Source organism: Artemia sp. Qi Xiang Cuo, chromosome 1 (assembly GCF_049724085.1).
Source record: "Artemia sp. Qi Xiang Cuo chromosome 1, ASM4972408v1, whole genome shotgun sequence".
NCBI lineage: Eukaryota > Metazoa > Arthropoda > Branchiopoda > Anostraca > Artemiidae > Artemia > Artemia sp. Qi Xiang Cuo.
In genome coordinates, this window is record NC_142794.1 from 83,569,961 (window position 1) to 83,597,778 (window position 27,818).

General features: G+C 35.3%; 1 protein-coding gene across 1 annotated transcript in view; it reads right to left on the bottom strand.

Annotated features, from left to right (window-relative positions):
• The window catches only part of Rpn10 (regulatory particle non-ATPase 10), a 128,353-nt gene that overhangs the window by 18,416 nt on the left and 82,119 nt on the right, over positions 1-27,818 (bottom strand). Inside the window, exons 5-8 of the mRNA XM_089087424.1 lie at positions 21,417-21,548; positions 18,601-18,687; positions 17,873-17,984; positions 3,544-3,672 (exon numbers count right to left, since the gene is read on the bottom strand). Coding sequence (XP_088943550.1) covers positions 3,544-3,672; positions 17,873-17,984; positions 18,601-18,687; positions 21,417-21,548 — 460 coding nt within the window. The remainder of the gene's footprint in view (positions 1-3,543; positions 3,673-17,872; positions 17,985-18,600; positions 18,688-21,416; positions 21,549-27,818) is intronic.

Sequence of the window (27,818 nt, forward strand, 5' to 3'; positions counted from 1 at the left end):
TTAGGGGGGGGGGGAGCAGGCAACAAACCGTACATTCCACCGACATATTGAAATAGGAATACTGGGTAAAATGTTCAAAAAAATCCCTAAATACAAGCGTCAAAAATTGTTTAGTAAGCTACTGAATAAATTTAACTTTTTATAGTTCTTGGTATTTAAAAAATAACATCCCCAGGCGATCTTTTTTCTTCGAAGCAAAGATTCCACCACCAATAGAGCTGAGGAAAAAAACAGCTGAGGAGGAAAAGAAGCAGTTGTGAACTTTCAACAATAGATATTTAATATTAGGCTTCCGATAAATAGTTAATCCTGAAATCATAAAGCATCATCATTCCCATGGCAGTTCGAATAAAAACAAACAGATATCGTCTAACGAACCTTCAGCTTACATTTATACCAGCACATATGAGGTCTCCGAACTCCCTGAAATCTGTCAGAATACGCCCCCACTCAAAAGATAAATCTTCTGAACTCGCCCACTTTGCCCCTAAATACTTTTATGCACTATTTCTCGCAGTAAATTCTTTACTGCAACCCGGAGCTGAGTTACAGTCTAGATTCGCCACCTAGATTATTCAAGTTATTTTTATAAACAACAAGTTTCATTTGTGTGCATTGAAACTTCTATTTACTATGAGGTAGATCTGAATTCATCAATTGACCCGAAACTAGGTACGCCAGTAAGATCATATATATATATATATATATATATATATATATATATATATATATATATATATATATATATATATATATATATATATATATATATATATATATATATTTTGACAAACACTGTTGTCAAGAATATTTGTACTCATTTCAGAAAAACATTCACGGTTTTGGTTTTGGCATTAAAATTTACAGGGAAGTTGTCCAGCAAGCATTTTACAATCTTCAAATAGCTTTAAAAGCAAGTTTTTCATAATACACTAAAATCTACATAATTTTCCTACACCGGGATGACAGTTTTCATGGTATTGACAACCCTAAGTCTCTAATTATCAGGAAGATAGCGAAAAATTAGACGAAAAACAAAAGAAAAACAACACATAGCTGATTAATTTAATTAAAAGTCTTAAAATCCTCTTTCGGTTCCTTAAATGTTTCTTGATTGCTACTGCTTAAAGATATATGCCAAGCCCCAGTGGGACGTGAAAGGTAATCAATCATAAATATTTGGCGCTAATAATATTCATACATAAAATTAAATTTGTAAATTTAATAGCGTCATAAATAAAATCCTATAATAAAATATGTCCCAGCAATATGGAGTAATTAAATCCCCAAAGCGGTATCTCTTGGTGTATCGCTGCAACAGAGCTGTACTTGGCGTGTAGCAGGGCTGTAATTTTTTGTCCTTAAGTACTCTATCATACCATTCGACTAATATCTATAAATTTACATTAGTATCAGTAAATTTCATTTTGAGATAAACAAAACCGTATTGTAACATGAAAATTACAGAACCCCTGATACCATAAAAATAAAATAAAAAATACAAGCAAGTTCTTATGTCTAAAAAAGTATCTTAATTATTTATGAAAATAATATAATCCTAGCTCTGTGTTACTGATCAATTAGCGGAATTAAGGTCTCAATTAACGGAAAATACACAGAGTTTAAAATCTGAAGGTTTAGTAGAAACTTTTTCAGGCACTGACCTAAATATAAGTTTCCGTTGATTTTCTTTCCAATGTAATTCAAATTTTATCTCAATTAATGTAAAAAGATCTAATTTTTCCGTGTTTTTTAATACGCCTTAAATTAACTTTTCCGCACCTAAGATCACAAAACTAAATTAGAAAATGTCTTAAAAAGGGGGGGGGTAGATTCTTTCTTACGTGAATATATTTTGAGAGGTAAAACAAAAGTTAATAAAGCGTACGCATTTTAAATCAGCGTAAACAAAAATCACTGTCCGGAAAAACAAAAGCAAAAACGAATTAACTGGGTTTCTCGTCAAACGATGGAACTTGATGTCTATACAGTGCTTACACTATCCACCAAAATCTGTCTCCCAGAAAAAAAAAGTTCCCCGAAATCTCCCCTAAAATCACCTTTCGCCCAATTCAGAGAGAATAACGAACGCATCTCTTCAAAAATCATTTTATTTTGATCCAACTTGAATTGGAAAAGTCTGAAATGAATTGTAGCAATAGCAAAGGAGTTTTCTCTGAACACATGTTGAACCTTGGTTACTGACTCTTCTTTCTAATAAATATATATTTGTTAAGCTAATAAGGATAAAGATGCCTGTACAGAGCCAATTACCAGGAAAGGTCAATATAATTGCAGCATACTTTTAACCTTAGTCATTTCTCAGATATTGCAGATAAGCCCTTTCGACGACCTAGACTGACGCTTAGACTTTCTTGATGCATTTCAACAGCAGTAATACTAGAACTAGCAGTCACAGTGGCAACTAGGCGGAGTTACAATAGCAAGTAGTCACAATAGTAGATACAAGTGGCCGTAGCCGCGGTCACAAGCAGTCCCCTTTGCATTTGCTAGCAGACCCAGTTGCAGTTGCAAGTAGACTCAGTCTCTGTCACAAGCAGTTGCTATCATTGTCACAACAGCAGACGCAAGTAGTTGCAGTCACAGCCAAAATCGCAGTCACAGTCGCAAGTAATTGGGCGGAAGTAATCCCAGTCACACCCTCATGTAGTCGCACTCGCAAGTAGTCACAGTTACAAGTATTCATAGTCACAGTCGCAAATAGTCGCCATTGCAGAATACACATAAGTCTTTTTTTTGTTTAGTTTAACATCCCCTCAATATTCCCTTAAGTTTCACTTTAATATCCTTATCCTTTTCAGACCAATCCAGGATCAAACATTCCTCTTTTCCCAACAATAAATCCTACATGAAAACAATTGTCAAAATGGCATAACTTACAAATCTTGCCCGGGGGCTGTGGGGGTCATAAAATCGCCAGAGGCATAGCAATTGGACCTTTTGAACAAAATAGCAGTTTCAGAATTTGATCAATGTTGAGGTGGGAGGAGGCAAAGAAGAAGGCTGGTTGCCCTCCAATCGCTTTTGATTCTTTGCAGTTGACTCTTAAAAAGGGCACTAGAACATCCAATTTCTCACTGAATGAGTCCCCTCCGAAGTCTCTAAGATCACCCTTTCCATATGAAGTGTCATATGGCTCTTTACTGTAGACAACGCTAAAGCGTTTCCTCTGATTGAGAATTTTCCACCTGTAATATCAAATAGAAACATACCCATCGGAATTCAATATATTTTCTGTTGTTCGTCTGTTTAGTTTTTTGCTAGTTATACAGATTACTTCAGACTTTAAAAAACAATTTAGGCTTTTCTTACATCATGTTTTCTCCTTCTGTAATATCAAGAAGGCATGTATTTAAGATAAAAATTTACTATGAGCTGCCTATTTTTGATATCTCTTAGCCATCCTGTTCTTTTACAAACCATATCCCCCACCCCAAATGAAATTTCGACACTGCGTGCATTAGCTGAACCAGTAGATATAATTTAAGCACTAAAAATGAACGAGAACAAATGGTTGATTACCTGTTGCAGAATCCTGCATTGACATCCTAAGCGCGTATTCGAGTTGTTCTTCCTCGGTCATTGATGCAAAGTTTGGTTCAGGTCTTGCTTGAACAGCTACCACAGGAGCTGGCTTTCCCTCTGTAGTTTCTTTAAGATAAAAAGAAAAGTAATAAAACAGAAGAATGATGAAAAACATTGGATGTGCACTTAGAAGCAGAAAAACGTAAACGAACACTCTAACCAACTAAGCCAAGATACAGTAATCTTATAAGGCAATTTATGCCCTATTTTGTTCCTCGTACAGATTCATATAGAAAGGCGATGTATTCTGATCAGTGGTTCAACCGAAAGCGTTGACATTTAAGTACCATTTACTACTTTAAGTTTTCTCAAATTTGCAACAGTAATTAGAGGGGCGATCAGAGGTAGCACAATAGCGCTGCCTATGTAAAGAGCGATGTGGGCACACCATTATTTATTCTTTTTTTTCTTCAACAAGGCACTTTAGACTGAAGGGGTTGTCGAAGAAACTTTAAAAGAGACTCATTCAATGGAAATTGGAAAATCTAATGCCCATTTTAGGAGCCCGCCTTCAATACACCATTTCCTCCAAAGACATCCGATCAAAAACTTGAGATAGTAATTTTTTTCAGCATAGTTGAAAGATGATAAAATGCCTTCGCGAATGACAGGCCCCCACCACAATCCTTGGGGCAAGGGCTGTAAGCTATGCAATTCTTCAATTGTTTACATATAGTGTTTGAAATGGGGAAAGGGGGCATGTTCGACCTTTGGTGCCCAAAAAAGCCAAAGGCATTCAGGTGAAGCTTTCAGAAATTGCTAAGGAGAGTATTAAACTAAATCAAAAAACAGTTTGCGTTTGCAGGTTGTCAAAAGAACATATCTCAGGAATGACTTATTGGAACTTCAATTGAAGTTCCAAGTTGGGAATTGGGAGTTATCAATTGACCAAACAGCAAATAGAGCAAATAGTGTAAGGGTATCCAGGTTGTCAAATACTATAAACAAAATGTCTTAGGAACAAAATAGGATATTACGTTTTATTTTTCAGGAAAAGTTGAGAGGTGTAAAACTAAATCAAAGACACTATGTGTATCCAGATTGTCAAGAGGGCGTTGTTGACAAATTCTGTCCAACATATAAATAGTAATCCTAAATCTGGATTCTTCTGGAGAAAAACAAACAAATCAAAATATTCTTTTCTTAACCAATGAAAAAGCCTATATCAGTTAAAAACAAACAGAAATTAATTTAAAAAAATAACACAAAAGAATTTTTTCAAAAAAAAATAAAGAGCTATATTAAGCCAAAGATGAGCAGAAATGAAGTCAAATAATTTTTCAAGCGTGAAACTGCCATAAATCAACATAAACAAATAAATGATACCCCAGAAACTAACAGAAACTGCAATAAACATCCAGGTCAGTCTCACAACGAGCAAAAAGAGCTAAAAAAAGAAGTTTTTTTAAAGACCATTAAAGAGCCAAATTGAAACTTAAAACGAGGAGAAATAAAGCCCAGTAGCACTCCAAACTTACACACCAGAAATTATTATCAAGGGTAAATGAAACCCAAAACGAACAGAGATTAAAATTAATAATCGCTAAAAAATAATAAAAAATAATAAAATAAATATTTCAAACATTTATTATAAGGGGGAACGAAATACCAAATATTAATCATAGGACCATCATTTCCAAGGCAATTTATTTGAAAAACTAGTTCTTACAGAGACATTATAGGCACGGGGCACCTTGGCAGGGGGCCTAGGTCGGCAATACTCTCCGGGAAACAAGAAGATATTAATCGATGTGAAATATTGAAAAAAATGAACAGTATTCCTGTATAAATCTAGGCGAAAACAAAGCTCCAAGTAGCGCTTGCGATCTCCCCCCATGAAATTTCCTGAGGTCCCTCAAAATACCCCCCCCCCCGGGCTGAATCTTCATTTTGTGCCAGTAAGTGCGTGAATGTGATCTTCTTTGTTGCATAAAAAAATACCTACGGCAATAAGAAGCGCTATCCCCCCATAGTACCCACCTTCGGGCGTGGCCCAAATATATTCCCGAGAACGTAGGAGGATTTAAGATTCATCCTTACCCCCGCCCCCCCCCCAAAAAAAAACAAGCTCTATTATTAATCTGAAGTTCTCTATGAGAGGTAGGAAATTTGGGCATAACAACATACTTTTTGAGGCTTCCAACACATTCCCCACTTAAGCAGACATCAGCCAGCCTTCTTCCATAACGACTGATGCGCAATTATACCTCACTGTAAATAATTTTATTAAGTTCCAAATCAATAAACTTAGTTTAAAAAAAGCTTTGAAAGAAATGTATATATTAACAGTTTACATTCTATGGACTTCTTGTACCTTCAGGCACGAATTCGCCCTTGAACGGCATTACTGCTATTGAAACCGAAAAGCTTAATATCATGCTTTTCAATAATTTTTAAATCAATTGGCTATCCCAGAACTTTTACTCGATGGCTTTTTGGCATTCTTTAGGCCTAAATTGTCACATCGTAACCTAAAATGCAAGAAAACGCCACTTCGCTGTGGTACTCAATTTTTTTGCTACCCAAGAAGAACACCCGAACTTCTGATTTAATCTGTAATGAGCCCATTCTTGAAGTTCTAGGACTATTGGCTCTATACTATCACCTTTGGAAAAACAAAAACCGTAAATACGCATGCTCGATCAACCTTCTTGGAAATAAACAAACAAAATACCGCATTTTTTAAAATAGGGGAATTAAAGTATAAATCTGATAACTATGGCTAAGTTTCGTATATTATTAAAATTACGGCTACTCTCCTGTCTTTTATGAAGTAATTAGACCCCAGCATGGGCTGAGATAAGAAATTTAATGAACACCTTTGGTTCATTAAATGAGCCAAAATTATCATTAAATGAGTAATCCTATTTGGTTTTGGCCCTGACAATACAATATCAGTTCAAACCAGGAAGTCGACAAAAGGATTTGTTTCAAGTTCAAGAGAATTTCTCTCTTTTTCTCATGTTTTTTTTTTTTTTTTTTTTTTTTTTTTTTTTTTTTTTTACGAAAAACTTACTGACCAATAAATAGCACAATTTAAATAAAAAAAAAGTTATTTAACAAGCATTTACTTACGTAATCATCATTATTCTGATTAACAAATCAATTGCAATACTATTTTATTAAGAAAATGTAATTCCATATTTTTCAAAATTTTTAGTGCCCTAGTCGATGGGGAGAGGATTTTTTCCCTCAAAATATGATGGATTTCGTAGAAATTGTTTCTACACATAGCTCCTTTAAAACATGATCTTGGCTTAACTCTGACGATTATAAGTTTTGAGTTTCTTCGACAGGTTTTGCAAATAAAGGAAGAGGCTACTCTATAAATTGTCGTTTCGAAATGTATCTCAGGGAAGAAGACAATGAAATTACATGCACAATCTAATATTTTTATAAAAATCAAAGAAGATTTTTTTTTATTATTTTTCGTCTATAAATTAATTTGAACTAGAATTTCTCTTCATCATAATTGTTTTGTTTTTTTTTATCTGCAAATTTGACCATGTTGGAAAGAAAGAGAAACACAGTTATAAGAAATATTTTGACTTAAAAAAAAATTAGTTTTTTATACTTTCTTTAAAAAAAACATCTCTTTTACTGAGAAACAACGTTTAAACACAACTAATTGGTAAAGGTACTTACCAAAGGTACCTGAAAAAATTAAAAGATTAAAATTGTAAAAGAATAAAACCAAAAGAATTACCAATAGAAAAAAAAGAAAAAATAAGAGAGTGCAACCAAAAGAAGGACCACTACAAAAAACTGAAAAAATACTTACATGATTAAAATTGCTCTAGATCTTACTACATTTTCCTGATAGGTAAAATTTACTTAAATACAACAAACTACAACGACTAGATCTGCAATTACTATATGTTGCTATATGCGCTATATGTTGAGCAAGGCCGTATCCAGGGGGTAGGGGTTTGGACCCCCCCCTCCCCCCTATGTTTCTCCGACTCACAAAAATATAAAAAAATGAACAAAAACGAATTTTTGATACGTTTTTTTTAAAAAAAATTTGTAACACTGCCACTTCACGTTTAATTCCTGCTTTAACATAGTCCAGGCATTTTGTCTAGGAGGCTGCAACTTGATGGCAGCCTGCCACTTTAAATTTTGTCGCTTAAGATTTTGATTGTAAAAAGTGGGTCATTTGGTTTTCCTAACTGACACGCGCTTAAGGAACAATATGATTGGCTAAAGACAATACGACCAAATTCTGTTTCCTCTTTGATTGAACTTTGACCAAAAAATGTGTCCACTACTGGTTTCAACTTGAGAATTTTAATCACAAATGATGTGTTCCACAGATCCTGAACTTAGCCGGTGTTTTTTAGAAGAAGAAAATAGCTTTAGAAAAAGGAAAATCAACTCAACTAAGAAAGTTTCCTCTTTATAGAAGTTTTCCCCCTTTCTAGAAGTTTTAAACCTTCATGGAAGTTTTCTAAAATTTTAGTCATTCTTTTAGCATAGAATTTCATCGTCTTACAATAAACTAAAAAATAATTTTGTTACTCGATTCTCCTTTTTGAAGGTTAACTGGCGCTTTCGATTAAAAATTGGAATCAATAGAAACTAAGGAAAGGTCAATTATGTGCCCTCATTCACTGCTGTTGTCAAGCAAATATTTGCAAACCCTATATTTGCAAAGAAGAAGTTTATCTTGAAATACCACTTCCAAGAATTCCACGACAATTATATGCCAAAACAATGATATTTTATAGTCAAATTTACATAGTTTCATATCCATTTTTGTAACATTATATCAACATGGATATAAGAAGCTCTAATTGACATTCAGGATACTCTAAGCCATAAAAACAGCTAACAATGTAGTGGAACCCCTGAGTGTTTTTTATGGTCACATTCACATAAGAAAAAATTACCAAATGCTCTTAAGGCCAAGCATTAAACTATTGCGAAACGTTTGCAAAGTTTAATGGTAGTTTTAATAAGGCTCTTTGTCACCGGGTTTTTGATACAATTGACAGCTGTTCAGTCCTTATCTCGCCATGTTCTATACCATTACGTATTGTTGTCGCAAACCACACGTTTATGGCTTAACGGAGTTCAACAGAGCATTTACAATGTTTTAACAATCTTACAATTACGCTTGTAGTTATACTTATACATATTTATATTAGCCAGAGTATGCAACATGATAACTGTTTCAAAATAATTTTGAAAAATGTTTGAATAGATGTTTTAATCATACCTTATTTCCACAAATACGTATTTAAGAGAAAGCAACTAGCAACTTTTAATAATTGCTATTGTATAAAAAACCAAACAGGAATTTTTCGATAATGATGGAAGCTGAAAAGAAATTGTCGCTCATTTCTGTTCCGGGGGCGTAGGAGTGTAGGGCAGTACCAGATGTCCTTCCATTGCTGTAATTAGCGCTTAGCGGTCGTTTTTCTGGTCCTCATCCACAAAAGCCAAAACCAAACAGTTCAGAATCCGTTATAAAACCGGGGACTCCAAGGTCACCTTCAACTTGAGCACCATATTCAAACATTAACTCTTCACAGTTAGGTAGAAATCACTACCCAAAAGCTTAGTTCTCGTAAAGCGCTAATATTGCTTTGCCTAGCGAAAATTACTTCGCCAAGCCAGAAAAAGGCCTTCCGAAGCGAAAAAAATTGCTTCACCATGCTCCAACTTGTAGTTGAAAAAATGTTTGCAGCGAGGCGATATTTAAAAAAAGATAATGGACGTTGAAAAATTCGTAAGAAGTATTAGATCATTTCCCGCATTGAATGATATAGGCTGCAAAGAATACAAGGACCTGGGAATAAAAGAAAATGGATGTAAGGAGGTGGCAAAAACACTTCAAGAATCAGCTAAACATGTGTTTCCTATTTCTTCAATCTTTATATATATATATATATAAATCTTTATATGTATATATATATAAAATATATATATATATATATATATATATATATATATATATATATATATATATATATATATATACAGGGATCGGCCGCAACGAGGGGCCCGAAAAAAGTGACTCTAGTTACTTGAGGACACTAAAAAAGTGACAAAAAGTGACTGATCAGAAGCCGTCAGTCAGATGGATTACAAGGATCAAAATTACTACCGTAAGATCATCACAGGCCTATGAGAGCCCGAGAACTTACGGACGGAAAGGCTGAAATCCTTATTTTTTTTTCTTCAACTGATTTTATTTACTTATACAAACGATAACTTCGGTAAATGTACGACTTCGATTATGGCACTAGGAACGAAAACTGATTTATTGAAAAACAAGCGTCCACCACGACTAGGTATAAGCAATCACTGGATATTATGTCATCACTTCTTTGACTTTTTCGAAAGGCGATCAATTAGTTCAGATTTCCTCTTCGGAACAAGTACTCCAACCGATTCAGCATAATCTACCCTTTCCCTTTCTTCGGAGCAAGCTTTTAATGCTGCTTCCAGCATACTTTGAACAAGACCAATGTTCAGGAAGTCCTTCTCTTCCACAGCTTTTTTCAACCGTTCCCCTGCCTCTCTCAGAAGGGTAACGCCTATTTCCTTCTGCTTAACCATCTCTTTTTTTTCGTACAATATCTGACTCTACGGCCGCTATTTTCTGCTTCTTCCGCGCCATCTCCTGGATTTCTTGTTCAGCATCTTTCTTCTCAGATTAAAGCTTCTCTCTCTCTGATTCTTCCTGTCTTCGTTCAATAAGGAACAGTTCATAGCTGGCTATAGCTGATCTAGCCAGAAAAAGCAGCTTCTTTGTGATCAGCACACGATCTGGTCTGTTTTCATAGTCGCGGAGTGCATTCGCAGCAAAAGCCTTAGCATTCAGTGTCCGTTCTTCTGTACACGCTTGAAGGATAGTCATCAGCACAGCTGACCGAGAAAATCCTCTCTCTACGCCTGTACTTCCATGACGGAGCGACAGAGCTGCCCAGACGATGCAACGTAAGGTCTGATATTTAGTTTCACCAGATGGCGTCTTCAGTTCCAGGAACTTTTGCCTATAGCTGTCGATTCGAGTACTCTCCGTGGGTGGCGGCACAGGATCTGACTGTAATAACAATTCTCCCTGGACTTACTCGATGTCCGTCTCAAATGGAAGTTCTCTCGCAATGTGGAAGATATCACTGCAACTCGTTCTTTGGCAATCTGGACTGGGAGGGCTTAGGCAGGCAAGGCTTCGGAAAAACTCGTTGTTCACAGGGTATTTTGTCAGCAGGTACTGTACAGCAGCTTTGATATGCTTTCTAATTCTCAGGAAAAAAATTTCCTGTCTTTCAGAATAACGAATCCAATCTAAGAATCCAGGGCAGCCAGGACCCTTTCATTACATAAGAGTTGCTGTAGGTAAACATCTGCAATACTAACTAAGCCTTCAAAACCACCGAGGATCCGGAGATTGACATCATTAGCCGGCACAATCTGCCCCAAAAGAACTGTGCATAACCGGCTCAGCTCAAAGTATACCACATGAATTAACGACTCCTGTCGTTGAAATACACCGGTAAAAGCGGTGAAAGTTGCCGCAGAGCTTACAATAAAGTCAATTTCAGCTTTCATTGTTTGCTTTTCTAGCCATTTTACAGTTTTCAAATATTTTGCATTTGACATCGGGTACTGCAGACAATTTTTGTTAGGCACGAATTCTAGGAAATATTCTATCAATGCAGGCCACTGTTCCACCAAGCGGCTTGCTGCTTCCCCTATGGTGAGCCATCTCGTGGGGACGTGCTTCATAAACTTACGCTGAGGAACTTTCCGCTGGCACTGATTGAAATCGTCAGAACGAGCTGCCCATCCCGCAAAAAAGTGATAACAGCGATGATCATATCAGAGCACTCCTCACTAAGTTCTTGCAGCCCTTTCAAGAATGCATTATGCACTGCATGAATGTTGCAGGTTTCCCTATTCAATAGGCCTTTTGAAAACCCTTTTGAATACCTTTTTTTCTTTTCTGAGTCTACGATGGGCCACACTTTCTTATTGACAGCTGGGCCATCACTTGCAAGCATAAGCAATCTCTCAAGTGAAAGTTCTTCATCTTCAACACTCTGCAGGATTTTCTTACTCAGATCTTCACTGGTTGCATGTCCCACATGATATGTCCGAAGATGTCGACTAGCCACTTGTTTCCGCTCTTTTCACCAGTATCGAACTCTGATTTGGAGCTCCTCTACCCCCCCTCCCCCATTGTTCGTTGTTTCATCATATTTCAGCACAGTCAGATTTCTGGATGTCTTTAACTAAAATTCCTCAAAAGTCCGGATAAATAGCGTCCGTCAACAAGTATGTCATTTTTTTTAGCCTTTAACTTCAAGCCTTCTGGTACAACATCAGGGAAAATTGTTCGGAACACCTCGGAAATATGATCACATGAAGCTGCAGCAAAAGAACTAGCAATAGTCTTTAAAACCCAAACTATCTTCGCCCTTGACGCTGCATCCTGCTCGCGGAGCATTTCCAGATTCTTTTATGGTATGCTATTGTCACTCTGTGAGTTTGGGTGGTTTCCGGTTGGAGCTGATGCAGCGAGTCTCAACTGACGCTGGTTTAACATGACAGAAGCATTATTTTTGTCATCTTGTGCGGCTGCATGTTGAAGAAGGGCCTGGAACCCTTTCTGGCAGCTGAGTGTCTTTTTACAAACTTTACAATAGAACGAGCTGTCACTCCCTTTTGTGCACCACTCTTTCACTTTATGCCCAGCACCGTCTTCCCTACTGAGCCAGCTCTCCAATAATTTTGTCTTGCCCATTATTTTACAGTGACCTGAAACAAGAATGGGTTTTAGGACGGAATACGAAAACATATAAAGCTAATACAAATACAAACTGACAAAACCAATGAAAACACGAATTTAATCTTACATTTTGACGATCTCAGACCTGTGGGCATGCATGCCTTTAACAGGAAATGGTCTAAAATCAAAGAAACTGGCTAACACTGAAAACATACAGAAGGAATGTCGGCCTAACTGTCCATTTGCTAAGCAACCAGGCAAGAAAGGATGCCAAGTAAACAACGGTCCTAAAAAGAACCATATGCAGTTATGGTACGGTAGAACTAATTCAATCTATCATCTTATCTGCAAAAGTCTAGATCTTAACATACACACACTAACCACGTCTATCACAGCCATATACATTGTGCGTCTTGAAATACAGTCCAAACTATCAAAAAAGGCTTACCTTTTTTTTGAATTATGCCACAGTCGAGAGTCAACTATTACATACTGTTTCACCAAAAAAATTAGGTCCAAAACATCAAAAAAAGTGACTTTAGTGATAAAATGATAGAAATAGTGACACAAAGTGACAGGTCCCAAAAAAAGTGACAAAAAGTAACTGCGGCTGATACCTGTATATATATATATATATATATATATATATATATATTTTTTTTATATATATATATATATATATATATATATATATATATATATATATATATATATATATATATATATATATATATATATATATATATATATATATATATATATATATATATATATATATATATATATATATATATATATATATATATATATATATATATATATATATATATATATATATATATATATATATATATATATATATATATATATATATATATATATATATATATATATATATATATATATATATATATATATATATATATATATATATATATATATATATATATATATATATATATATATATATATATATATATATATCTCCTATCCCATATATATATATATATATATTTATATATATATAAATCACCATCAGTGCGAACTGCATTGCGATTTTTGTTTCGCCCCGAAAACTATTTTCTTCATAAGCAATTTTGTCGCACTCTGTCAGAACTTAGCTGAATTTAGAATCCGGTACAGCTCATGATTTTGGTTTCTTTGAAACAGAACATTCTGAAGCAATTAGAAAAGGTGGCAGACTTGACATTTTAGAGGCCTCATCAATAACGATTACAGCAACCAAACTATTATATTAGTTTTCTCAACTTTTTCGATGTTATCAAGCGCAAGACGAACAATTTTTCAGTGGCATAGAGTTTAGACTTGTTGAATAAATACTTGGTATAGTTGCAATCTTGATTCTGAGCTGGGGGAGAGACAGAGAAAGAGAGGGGGAATTACCAGTTCCAGTGTTGGGGGTAATATTATGCACGAATCAGTTGTTCAGTAACACCAAGATTTAATGCGTTTCGTTTTTTCACTTCTCTGTTAACCAAGATCAGTTTTTCCACAAACATCATTTTTTGTCGTCCACGATTTTCAACTTTTGAGATGCTTCCATATTACACGCTAGAAGGACATTTGCTCTATCCTAGCTAATCTTCCCTCCGTGCCACTTCGTCATTCAACGTCAGGGTGTGATCAGAAAGATATATTTTCGAAGCTAAGGTATTTTGATGACGTGATCTTCACTTTTCAAGACAATCAACAACGTCGATGCTGGGATCCTGAAGTGCTTGTCGACACTGCTTTTCAATAGCCCACCCTTCACAGCTTGAATTATAAGCCAATTTTACTTACGAAAATTAAAAGGCTATTTAAAGATTCGAAAAATACAAAACAACCGAAATTTGTGACTAAGTTTAATATTTGAAAGAAGATTATGAATTCATATCTCATTAATTCAAAACAGCAACAGATAAGTTGTGACATCAAGCACTGACTTCAAATTGTAGAGTCCAAACCGATGCCGTGGACAGGAAGTATATTTCGTCAAATTTGTTTATGGTTCTGAGCTGTGGTACTACCATATCACAAACCATTTCCAAATAATTGTCTCTAGTGATAGTTCAATCAAAAGCACACCCCATATTATAACACCACGCTGGTTTCGTTGCTACTCAATAATAAAATGCGGATTTTTGCAACAATGGTGCATTTAGTAATAACTGTTCACGCACTCTGACAATTTGAAACAAGCTTTCAGATCAAATTATCTTATTTGGAACAAAATGTTTCTCATTAGTAATATGGAAATCTATCGCCATGCAGAAATAGTGGGTGACCTGGGTTGTTCTTCATAAGACCTGTACCAGTCGTGGACACTAACTTCAGCTTGTCCATTACGCGTCCCAATGACTTTCTTGATATTGAAATTTGTTACAAAACAAAACAGACGAAGATAGAAACGGGTAATATAGATAATGAAGTAATTGTAATCCTGCTACTGGCCCACTCAAGCCAACTTTACCAGCTGGTTACCGCCTCCCTCCTCTCGATCGAGCCTTTGACATCCTCCGATTAGAATCCAGACACGCTTGTTATCAGGAAGGTCGAATTTTTACTTTTTCGGTTTTCTTCGTTTTTTTTAGTTTCTATTTTTCGAGTCTTTATAACCTATTTTGCATTCTTATCCAAAATCATTCCTCATCGATTTTCACGTTTTTAGCTCAATTAGTCCAGGTGCAAATTCAATGGAAGGACAAATAAATAAACAAATAAACAGACAGACACTTGGGTTTCAAATAAGTGGATACGTTTATTTGTAGAGGGTCTGAATTTTTTAGAACTCCCCTCATGGATACAACAATCTGGATATCAGTATTTTCCCTCTTTAGCTGTATTAAATAAAAAAAAAAAGTTTTTTTAACTGAAAGTCAGGAGCGACATTAAAACTTAAAACGAACAAAAATTATTCCGTATATGAAAGGGGCTGTCCCCTCCTCAAAACCTCGCTCCTTACGCTAAAGTTTTTTATTGTTTTAAAAAATTAAGTTGCGTGACAGGTTCAAACTTTAGCGTAAAGAGCGAGGTATTGAGGAGGGGACATCCCCTTTCATATACGGAATAATTTTTGTTCGTTTTAAGTTTTAATGTCGCTCTTTACTCTCAGTTTAAAAAAAAACTTGTCTATTTTTATTTAACTTCTGAACGTTTTTGAGTTAATGCAGCCTTGATTTTGGCTCACCATACATGAATAATCAAAATTAAATTTGAACATAAGTTTTACTTTTTTGGCTAAACGGATTTCGCGAAATTCTGTTCTGACTTAAGATACAAATTTACTTACATAACGAAGTTCTTTATTCGTATGTTTTAATAGGTATATTAGGGAGTGCGCCCCCGAGTCAATACCTTGCTCTTTACGCTAAAGTTAGAATTTTTCTCAAATCACACACCCCAGAATCACACAGGCCGGTTAATTAGAATAGATTGCTGTTCTTAAACTACTAAAAAAAACTTTAGCGCAAAGGGAAAGGTATTGACTTGGGGGCGGCCCCCCTCATATACGTAATAGTTTTTTTTTTTTTAAGTTTTAATGTTGCACTTTACTTTCAGTTGAAAAAACAAGTTTTTTTTATTTAATTTCTGATCGTTTTTAAATAATGCTGGGAAATCCGGCACCCCCTTCATAGAGATTTCCCTTCTCCCAAGGAAACATCCTCCATGGAAGAAAACGTCTTCCCATTAACCAATACTATATGCAAACAATGGGCAAAGTTCATAACTTCCAGCCCTTCCCCCGGGAACTGTTGGGGATTAAGTCATCGTCAAAGACATATTTATTAGATTTTTGACTATGCTGAACAAAATGGCTATCTCAAAATTTGGATTGAGTGACTTTGGGGAAAAAAATGAGCGTGGAAGGGGGCCAAGTTGCCCTCCAATTTTTTTTGGTCACTTAAAAAGGGCACTAGAACTCTTAATATCCGTTCAAAGGAGCCCTCTCACGATATTCTAGGACTACTGGATCGATACGATCACCCCTGGGAAAAAAAGCAGCAAAAAACACAAAAAACAAAAACAAACAAATAAAAAAGCAAAAACAAACAAATAAACACGCATCCGTGATCTTTCTTCTGACAAAAAATACATAATTCCACATTTTTACAGGGTTTTCTTAGACGCTGAATCTGATGGTGTTATTCTTATTAAAGTTTTGTGAATTTTTGGGGGTGTTTCTCCCTTTTTTCGAAAATAAGTCAAATTTTCTCAGGCGCGTAACTTGATGGGCAAAATTAAACTTGATAAAATTTATATATTTCAAATCAGCATAAATTTGATTTCTATTGATGTATCTATGGGTATCAAATTCAGGTTTTTAGAGTTTCGGTTACTATTGAGCCGGGTCGCTCCTTACTTACAGTTCTTTACCACGAACTGTTTGATATAACAACTAAAGAAAACATGTACTTAGCCTTAAAAAACAATTTAGGAGCAAAACGAAAGTTAATAACAGGTCCCCCCCCCCCCTAAAAAACAACAACACAAGAAATGGTTCAAAAGGCACCAGAAAGCGAAAACCAAGACTTTTTGGTAAAAAAAAAAAAGAAAAAAGATTTAACTAATCAATGAAAAAATATTATAAAAAACTAAGCGTAGCAATGTTAATTTCCTTTCAGGAAATACTATAAATGGTCAATTAGCAAGGATAAAGAATAGTGAATTGCTCCCTATGCTTAGTTAGTGTACAATGTTAAAGAATGATGTTGTTGAAAACAGAACAAAAGCCATTTGTTAAGCTTATCACAAACAAATCTAATGCTTGCATCTAAAAAAAATTAAAAAAATAAAATCAAAAGTATTTAAATAAATGATGAAGCAGGATCCAAAACAAGGATCTAGTATACAGAGGTACGCTAGAAAAAAAAACGATACACAAATATGTGACTGACAAAAATGCGATGTTCACAATAATAATATAAAAGAAAAGAAAGACCGATTTTCGGTTGTTCTAGATTGTTTGTTCTTTTCCCCCTTAGTTATTTAGGTCGGGGTGTATTTGGACTAGTTTAAAGATAATGATAGTTTTAGAGAAAAAAAGGGAGGGAAATTGCTATTAATAGTTTTATTATGTTACAACTTTCAAATACTTGCTTTTGTAAACAAAGCATATTAATTATGCTTTGTTTATAATTATATATAAATATAATTATTTGTTTACACAAGCAATAAAATGACGAAAAGTTTTATAAGACTTTAAACTGTATTATTTGAACTATATAACTTGGTTTAGAACGGGGAACAGCGGCGTGACTCCGTAAGCTCAGCCAGAATCGACCCAGCTGTATCTGGGTACCTTGAGAAATTATTGTTTCTGGTTGACGGTTTGTTTTTAGCTTGTTTTAATGTACCATTTATTTTCTTATGTTAAGCAACCTTACGGGGAAAGTAAACAAGAACCCCAACAAAGTCCAATGTCGCATTATTTACTTTTTTTACATAAATAAAAACAACAAAAGTTAGAAAGCTTAAGCGTTAAAGTTAAAAGGTGCGGATGAAAACTATTGAGTGGCTTACCAGTTTCCATAGGTGCGGTAGTCTTTTGACCCCCCTGAGCAGATTCTACTTGGGCTCTCCGTTCTTCCTCTTCTTGTCTTTGCCGCTGTTCTTCCATCGAGACACGCAGAGCCTACGAATGCCAAATTTAAAATAAAATATATACGAAATAAAAAAGGTCATGCCCTATCTTTAGCTTCCCTATCTACCAGCGTTCATTTACCATTCGCAGTTTCAGTTTTGCAATTATGATTCTGCAAAGGTTTTAAAGAAAACTATTTATTTCATGAAGTTACTGACTTAAAAAAAATCCAAAAAAAAATCAGAGGTTGTTTTAAAGCCATGAGGGTAATAACTGAAATATGGCACTAAAGGTGACAAGCCAGAAATGTTTTCAACAAGCAGACTGAATTCTCTTTCCACGTCGAGTTTATTCTTCCCAAGTCTCCAGTTATGGTCAAGCTCCACTTCAAGCTTTTTACTAGTCACAAATATTAATGGTAAGCGAAAACATCTTCGCTACCCAGCTCGCAAATGATTTTCGAAACACCAGACAGTAACAAGTTATATACTATTAAGGGCATGACTCCTGAAATACGCTTTTCTAATGTTTTCTAAAAGTCAAAGACAGGAAATTTTCTCCTAAATAAGTACCCTATTGGAGCCCTTAACAAATAACTATATAAACTGAGGGAACTTGGTCGCAGACCATAGAACAATCTCAAGAATAATAAACTTGAACAACTTACCAATGCTAGTTCAGGATCTTCACTTGCGTCAAAACCGAATTCGAAGCCTTGGCCTCCAAGTCCAGGAATTCCTGCACCATCTTCACCCTAGAAGTATCATTAATGCCGTTAGTATTAAAGACATGGAACGTTAATACTAACTAATGTGACGAGAATTAAATATTGACTTTTAGATCAAGAGAAGTCCAGAGTTTACTTGTAAAACATTTTGGGGCTCAAAATCTTTTTATTACGAGCTTAAATTTCTACAAGTTAAATGTCTGTAACTACAGAAGTAGTTTCAAAACCTACCCTCTTGGCTAAATCAAAATTGCCTCTCTACCTGTATATATACTTTTATTTTTTTTACCTTTTTACCTTTATGTATATAAAGGTATATCTTTAGCCTATTTATGTATTTAGGTATATCTTTTTACCTTTAATTTTTTTTAATGACAGGAAATAAGGATGATGGCACTTAAATATTGACGTATAGACAATAATAAGTTTCAATGACCTGCAACTACAAAATCATATCCAAAGACTTTGTCTAAAGATAGTTTTAGATACTCTTTTGAATGACTTAATCTCTAACAAGCAGCACAACAATTGTGGTTCGATCCCATTTTCTGGGGCTATACTATATGAAAGTAAAAAATGTACAAGTTTTACGGATGGTAAGTTATAAAAAATCGTAGCAGAGAAAAGCGATGGAAATTTAAGACAGCCTCAAATTGGTTTGGAAAAAAAGATTAAAAGGAAGTAATACTTCATGCGAGAGAGCAAAGAGAGAAGCATTGAGATTGGGATGGAAGGGGAGTGTCCGCAGCGGTGTAGGTTTCGGGCAGCTTGATACTGTGATGACTTTCAGTTCCAGCAGAGGCAGCAGAATTTGATGGTCTGTAACAACTAAAGTCCAAATCACAATTTCTAAACTTTTCCTCTTGGCCATACCAGAGTTGCTAATCTTTTCATCTCTGGCGATTTTTTTCCTATGGGGATTTCTAGTCGTAAGATATTACCAGGATGGGAATTAAATATTAATGCTTAAATAGCATCAAAAATCGATTTCCTTAAAGCTATTAAATTCAAACAAAAGCTTTTCAAGTTTTTTCTTTTAACTACCCAAGAGTTCCCATTCAACCTTTTTCTGATGTGTCATTTTTTCCTATATTGGTTTTAATTGACAGGGCATAAGGATGATACGAATTAAAATTTATGTTTAGACAAAGATACAATTCATTATCGGTAGCTAAACTATGATCTAAACCAGTGTTTGCAAACCGTTTCTCATTGTAGAACTTCACTGCAAAGAACATAATGGATTCCTTCACAAATTAAAATTATTCATTTTCGAAGTGTAAATCAGGCACCATATGTTTAATATATATGTTTAATGAAATAGACCAAAAAAAGAATCTAAACATAAAATTGTTTTTTTAAGCATGTATATTTTCTTTTGCATGATCTTAATTGTTACTGGAATTTTAGTTTCCAATTACTATAAATTTCTTTAATAATTAATTTAAAAAATAATTTGGTTTTTAGTTGTTATAACATCAATAACAACGCAACAAAGAATAATGAAGTCCAAGGGCAAATAAATGTTTACAAAAAATGGTGCTTTATATCACTTTCCTTTAGTTTTACAAATTAAAAACTGTAGTTCATTGAAAACAATATGTATTTTGAACAGTTTCGTTCTTATTAGGCCATTTTTTTTGGGGGGGGGGGGCGTGTTTACAAAAAAAAATTCCAAAACACATCAAAATTTATTAATATACATTTTCAGTTCTCTTCACGAGTCAGAACTAACAATGGCAGGGGGGTTTTAAACTCAGTCCCCTCTGGATGCGGCCTTGAGATTTTATTTGGCAAAACATCAACAAGAAGAAAACAGAAGGACATAACCTATATAACGAACATTGCTGAAAAGTACTCATGAGAGTGGAAAAACTATTTAATTTGGAGCCATATTAATTCAACCCCCCCCCCCACCGAAAAAAATAATAGATTGTCAAAGAAAATAAAGTAAAACTTTCGATTTCAAATCGAACGAGCCTCTTCCGAGTTTTATACAACCACCCCTTCCATAAAAGCTTATAATGTTAACAAACGGCAACTTGCATAACTTACAGCCCTTGCCTAAGGAGCTGCAGGGGGGGGGGGGTCGACCCTGGAGGCATTGTGACAGGTTCTTTGGACTATTTATAGCAAAATGACTATCTCAAAATTTTGGTTAGATGCATTTGGAAAAAGAGAGCATGGGGGGGGGGAGGGGAGGGGAGGAATGGCTGGTTGCTCTGCAATTAATTTTGACTCTTAGAAAGGGCACTAGAATTTTAATATCAATCGAATGAGTTACTTCCGAAGTTTCTGCGACAACTCCTTCTATATGGAGTGCCTTAGTGAAAAACAAATAAAAGATAATACATTGTGCCGACACCGCTCTTTACTTAGGCAGCGCTATTACGCTGCCTAAACTATTCTTGCTTCATAATATGCAGAATAATTGTAGTAAACACATTTTGACTGTAATTCCACTATACTTTACACCCCCCTCCCCTAATGTGCAAATATATAGCCCAAATTACATATTTACCATGCATTTTGCCATGCGTGACTCTTGTTTCAACCCGTCTTTCCGTAGAATAGCAGTCAAAATGTGTTAACTGCAATTATTCTACATTCTATGAAGTAAGAAGTGGGAAACTTAACATTTCTCCTTCTCTACAGCCCGAATTCTAGGCTTCAACCAAAATTAGTTTATATCATCCAAATTCAGTTGAAAAACAAATTAAACTTTCACAAAAATTATTAAGAAAAAGAAAAGTAACCTGAACAACTGGAGATGAAATGAGAGCATCCGAAAGGTGGGGTCCTGGTGGTATGGTTACCAAATGACTTCCCGTGCCATCTTTTCCATTTAATGTATTGATAAAAGTCGTCATTGGTCCAGTATTTACTTCCTATAATAAAAAAACACGAAAGATAGAAAACTTAACTTCTTTTTTCATCTCGTTTGATTCAAGGATTGATTCATCTGATACAATAACAAGATATAAAACTTAAACAATATTTATACACGCATAACAAAAAAAATTTACAAAACATACCCTCAAATAGACAAAAACAAGGTCGAATTTACTAGTCAAAATCAATTACTTTATAGACACGGAAAATCGGGGAAAAGTGCAGATAGGTGAAGTATTGCACTCTTGTACTCTACTTACTTTACGTGTCCAATAGCATTTTCCAAATATTGGTAGAAAAATACTTTAAAAGAAGTATAATCGTCAAAAATAGTTTCCCTACCTTAATAAAAAAAAACGAAAAAAAAACAAGTTACTTCGTTTCAGAAAACAGAATACGCACATAATGGAATATGTAAATATTTTCAATACTAGAAAACCCTGTGAAATGTGTATGAATTTTGGTGCACAGTCCCGTGTTGAATGTGACTGTAAAATTCGGACATTGCCCGATGCTCGTTCCCATCGTTTAACACAAACTTTTAGTAATAATTTACTAAGAATTCCGTAAGTTAACAGAAAATTGACTATTGAAAATATTTAATATAATTCCTCAACAGTTACAGATGTTGTGGCACAAAATTGTTGATGGATTTTGAGCGCAGAATATAAAAAAATAGAAGAACAAAAATAACCTCCGGTTATTTAAAAATTGTTTAACATTTAGAAGATAAACGAAGGAGACTTTTAAGTTTTTATTACCTCCCTATATCTGTGAGGAAATCTGAAATCAGTTATATATCTCTTTTTCGCGTTACAGGGTCCCATTTTTTAATTTGCCGCCAAACTAATACTTCTTTACGAATTGCAAGGGACACATCTTTTCTTAGTTGACAATACTGCTTCCGCGAGCTGACCGAATACTGCTTTTAATAATTGAGACGTTGGAAAGAGGCTTATGGTATAGCGGATTATTGCTTCTTTGCCCCTTGCTTTTTAATACCATTTCCAAATTTCCTCTCTCGCAAATAAGATGCATAGAGTCTAGTAAACCTAAGTGGGAGTTAAGCTCAAAGTAAGAGCTCTTTACGATTTAAGGCTAGCTTGACATATTTTAAACTTGTAAACCTGATCAAAGAATATATTTTTTTTTTCCAATCAGTCTTTTTTTAATACCTTTGAGTAGATATTAATAGGGTGGTTTTATCCCTCTCGTTAAAAACTGTGGCTCTAATAAGGATTCGTGACCCTTAAATTGGGGCTGCCTCTATATTTTCACGACTAGAATGGAAGCCAGTTTTATTTAGTCGTCATTGAACATCCACCAGGTTTACTCTACCAACCCCTACTTTTCGAGGGCTTTAGAGGTTCAAACTTAACATATAAGATTCAAGCTTATACCCAGTGTCTATCCCCATAGGATCTTCGCCCAACACCCAAGGCCGCATTTCCAGGATTTTTTTTCAGGGGGGGGGGGTACAAAAAACATTTAAAAATGCATAAAAAAAATTTATATGTTTTTTTGTTACGTTTTTATTAGTCGGACAATTTTTTTTTGGGGGGGGGGGGTCAAATACCCTCCCCCCTCCATGGAGACGGCCTTGTAAACTCAAGTAATAATTTTAATATTGTTCCATGCACTACATGTAAACAAAACAATAATTGAAATCTAGCATAAACTTGAAACTATGGAAGTTTTAAGAGCATGTTCACACTTGGTAGATAATAAACAAAAAAACAGTTTTTTCACCTGAAAGTACAGAGAAACATCAAAACTCAAAATGAAAAGAAATTATTCTGTATATGAAGTTGTTGCCCCACTCCTCGATACCTTGCTCTTCATGCTAAAGTTTTTGGCCCTTTTCAAAAAGCTTCCTATTCTAATTAAACGGTCCTTGTGTTTCAGGAGTCGTTCTTAAAAATTGGAATAAATAGTCAAACTTTATCGTAAAGGGCAAGATATTGAGGAGGGGGACAACCCCTTTCATACACGCAATAATTTCTATTCGTTAGTAGAGGAGGGGGTACCAGCACGAACAGAACCACGTGGTTTATTGTTTTCTCAGTGAGAATGAAAAAACAGGAATTTTCTAACTTGGAAAACCATGAAATTTGTCACATTTATGGTTGTTTTAATGGATGGATATGTGTGTTGGTCGATTTATTTTATGTTTTCCTCGGATGTCAACATCAAATTATGGATGTTTTATGGTTTTTGTCAGTGAGAATTTGAAAAACAGGAACTTTCTCACATTTTTGTATGTTTTTATGGTTTTTGTCAGTGAGAATTTGAAAAACAGGAACTTTGTCACATTTAAGGATGACAACAGCAATTCATGTCTGTTTTATGGTTTTCTCAGTGAGAATGAAAAAACAGGAATTTTCTCACTTGAAAAAACATGAATTTTGTCACATGTATGGTTGTTTTCTTGGATGGATATGTGTGTTGTTCGATTTATTTGATGTTTTTCTCGGTTGTCAACATCAAATTATGGATGTTTTATGGTTTTTGTCAGTGAGAATTTTAAAAACATGAATTTTCTCACATTTATGTCTGTTTAATGGTTTTTGTCAGTGAGAATTTGAAAAACAGGAACTTTGTCACTGAGAAAACCATAAACCACGTGGTCCTGTCAGCATTTTTAATGCTGAAGGGGCACCATATATGGGCATGGAATCCCCTGGGAAATTGATTGCATAATCGATTGGGAATTTGGAACACCTGTGCTGTCGACCTCAATTCACCTATCGTGAATCAATAATTCCCCTTAGAAACAACAAATTAATTTCCCCTTCTTGACAGATCAATCAATCAATGACATCATCTGTCAGACTTTAAAAATTTCCGCCTAGAAACATTTCACCAGGAATAGATTCCCCTTAGAAACAACAAATTAATTTCCCTTTCTTGACAGATCAATCAATCAATGACATCATCTGTCAGACTTTAAAAATTTTCGCCCTAGAAACATTTCTCCAGGAATAGATCCAGGTCATTAATGTCTTTGCCTCGGGAACAGTTCTACTGGTCGAACTCCAAAGGATATTAATAACCAAAGGCCATGGAAACAATTAGGCAAGAAACATCTTAGCGATGAATTGTTTTAGCGTGCGAGAAGGTTTCCTATTAATTTGAAATGCGTTAGCACAGAGATGCCAATAACAAAGGAACACGCTGAATTTGCGTTTAGGGATTATTTGGGCGAAACCGTTTTATCCATTTTATGGGATTATTTCGGCGAAACAGATAGAGACATTTTGAAAGAAGATTTTAGAAAGGGTTTTAGAAGAGGTTTTGAGTGTGGTCGTTATAATACACAAGTTTCATTTGAACAGTGTTGTGAGGTCCTCTAACCCAACCCCAAAGGGTTCCAATCCTCATACCCCAACCCCGAAGGAAGCCCCCGGTCCTCAAAGGTCCACCGGGCTCCCAAAGGCCCTCCACCGGTCCCCAAATGTCCCCCCGGCCCCCAACTGCCCCCCCCGGACACTCAAAGGTCCCCCAAGCTCCCAACGGGCCACCGGCACCCCCAAAGGCCCACCCCAGACCCTCAACGGCCATCCCCGGGCCCCCCAAAGGCCCATCGAGCTCCCACAGGACCATCGGGGTCCCAAAGGCCATCGACCGGTCCCCAAATGTCACCCAGACACCCAAAGGCCCTCCCTGTGCCCCAAAGGCCCTCCCTGTGCCCCAAAGGCCCTCCCCCGGCCCCCCTCCTCCTCCTCCTCCCACCTCCTCCTCCTCCTCCTCCTCCTCCTCCTCCTCCTCCCCCGCCTCCTCCTCCTCCTCCTCCTCCTCCTCCTCCTCCTCCTTCCTCCTCCTCCTCCTCCTCCCTCCTCCTCCCACCTCCTTCCTCCTCCTCCTCCCACCTCCTCCCACCTCCTCCCTCCTCCTCCTCCCTCTTTCTCCTCCTCCCCTCTCCCCCCCCATTCCCTCCCCATTTTTTATACTTTTTTTGTGCATTGAGACACAGAACGACCCCCTGCCCCCGGCCCCTCCCCCCTCCAAAGGTCTGATTTTTTCAAAGTTCATTTTGAATTTCTTTCATTGAAATGCAAGAGTTGGAATATTTCAGTAGTGTTTGGTTGTGGTTTACCTTGTCACAGTTACATTTTCTTGATTTTTCAAAGTTCATTTTGAATTTCTTTCGTTGAAATGCAAGAGTTGGAATATTTCAGTAGTGTGATGTTGTAGTTTACCATGTCACAGTTACATTCCCTTAATTTTTCAAAGTTCATTTTGAATTTCTTTCGTTGAAATGCAAGAGTTGGAATATTTCACTAGTGTGATGTTGTTGTTTACACTGTCACAGTTACATTCACTTAATTTTTGATAGTACATTTTGAATTTCTTTCGTTGAAATGCAAGAGTTGGAATATTTCAGTAGTGTTTGGTTGCGGTTTACCTTGTCACAGTTACATTACCTTAATTTTTGATAGTCCATTTTGAATTTCTTTAGTTGAAATGCAAGAGTTGGAATATTTCAGTAGTGTTTGGTTGCGGTTTACCTTGTCACAGTTACATTTTCTTGATTTTTCAAAGTTCATTTTGAATTTCTTTCATTGAAATGCAAGAGTTGGAATATTTCAGTAGTGTTTGGTCGTGGTTTACCTTGTCACAGTTACATTTTCTTGATTTTTCAAAGTTCATTTTGAATTTCTTTCTTTGAAATGCAAGAGTTGGAATATTTCAGTAGTGTTTGGTTGCGGTTTACCGTGTCACAGTTACATTCCCTTTATTTTTCAAAGTTCATTTTGAATTTCTTTCGTTGAAATGCAAGAGTTGGAATATTTCAGTAGTGTTTGGTTACGGTTTACCCTGTCACAGTTACAGCCCCTAAATTTTTCAAAGTTCATTTTGAATTTCTTTAATTGAAATGCAAGAGTTGGAATATTTCACTAGTGTTTGGTTGCGGTTTACATTGTCACAGTTCCATTTTCTTGATTTTTCAAAGTTCATTTTGAATTTCTTTCTTTGAAATGCAAGAGTTGGAATATTTCAGTAGTGTTTGGTCGTGGTTTACCTTGTCACAGTTACATTCTCTAAATTTTTCAAAGTTCATTTTGAATTTCTTTCGTTGAAATGCAAGAGTTGGAATATTTCAGTTGTGTTAGGTCGTGGTTTACCATGTCACAGTTACATTATCTTATTTTTTCAAAGTTAATTTTGAATTTCTTTCGTTGAAATGCAAGAGTTGGAATATTTCAGTAGTGTTTGGTTGCGGTTTACCTTGTCACAGTTACATTCACTTAATTTTTCAAAGTTAATTTTGAATTTCTTTCGTTGAAATGCAAGAGTTGGAATATTTCACTAGTGTTTGGTTGTGGTTTACCTTGTCACAGTTACATTGTCCTGATTTTTCAAAGTATATTTTGAATTTCTTTCATTGAAATGCAAGAGTTGGAATATTTCACTAGTGTTTGGTTGTGGTTTACCATGTCACAGTTACATTTTCTTGATTTTTGAAAGTTCATTTTGAATTTCTTACATTTAAATTCAAGAGTTGGAATATTTCACTAGTGTTTGGTTGTGGTTTACCTTGTCACAGTTACATTTTCTTGATTTTTCAATGTTCATTTTGAATTTATTTAATTGAAATGAAATAGTTGTAATATTTAAGTAGTGTGATGTTATGGTTTACCTTGTCACAGTTACATTTTCTTGATTTTTCAAAGTTCATTTTGAATTTCGTTCGTTGAAATGCAAGAGTTTGAATATTTCAGTAGTTTTTGTTTGTGGTTTACATTGTCAAAGATACATTTTCTTGATTCTTCAAAGTTCTTTTTGAATTTCTTTCGTTGAAATGCAAGAGTTGGAATATTTCAGTAGTGTTTGGTTGTGGTTTACCTTGACATATCTACATTTTCATGATTTTTAAAAGTTTATTTTGAATTTATTTCGTTTAAATGCCAGATTTGAAATATTTCAGTAGTGTTTGGTTGTGGTTTACCTTGTCACACTTACATTTTCTTGATTCTTCAAAGTTCATTTTGAATTTCTTTCGTTGAAATGCAAGAGTTTGAATATTTCAGTAGTGTTTGCTCGTGGTTTCACTTTTCATATTTACATATTACTTATTATTCATAGTTAAAGTAGAATTTCTTCCTTTTTAATTCAATATTTGTAATATTTAAGTAGCGTTTGATTGTGGTTTAACTTGTCAAAGTTACATTTTCTTGATTTTTCAAAGTTCATTTTGAATTTCATTCGTCGAAATGCTAGACTTGGAATCTTTCAGTAGTGTTTGAGTAATACGTAACTGAACC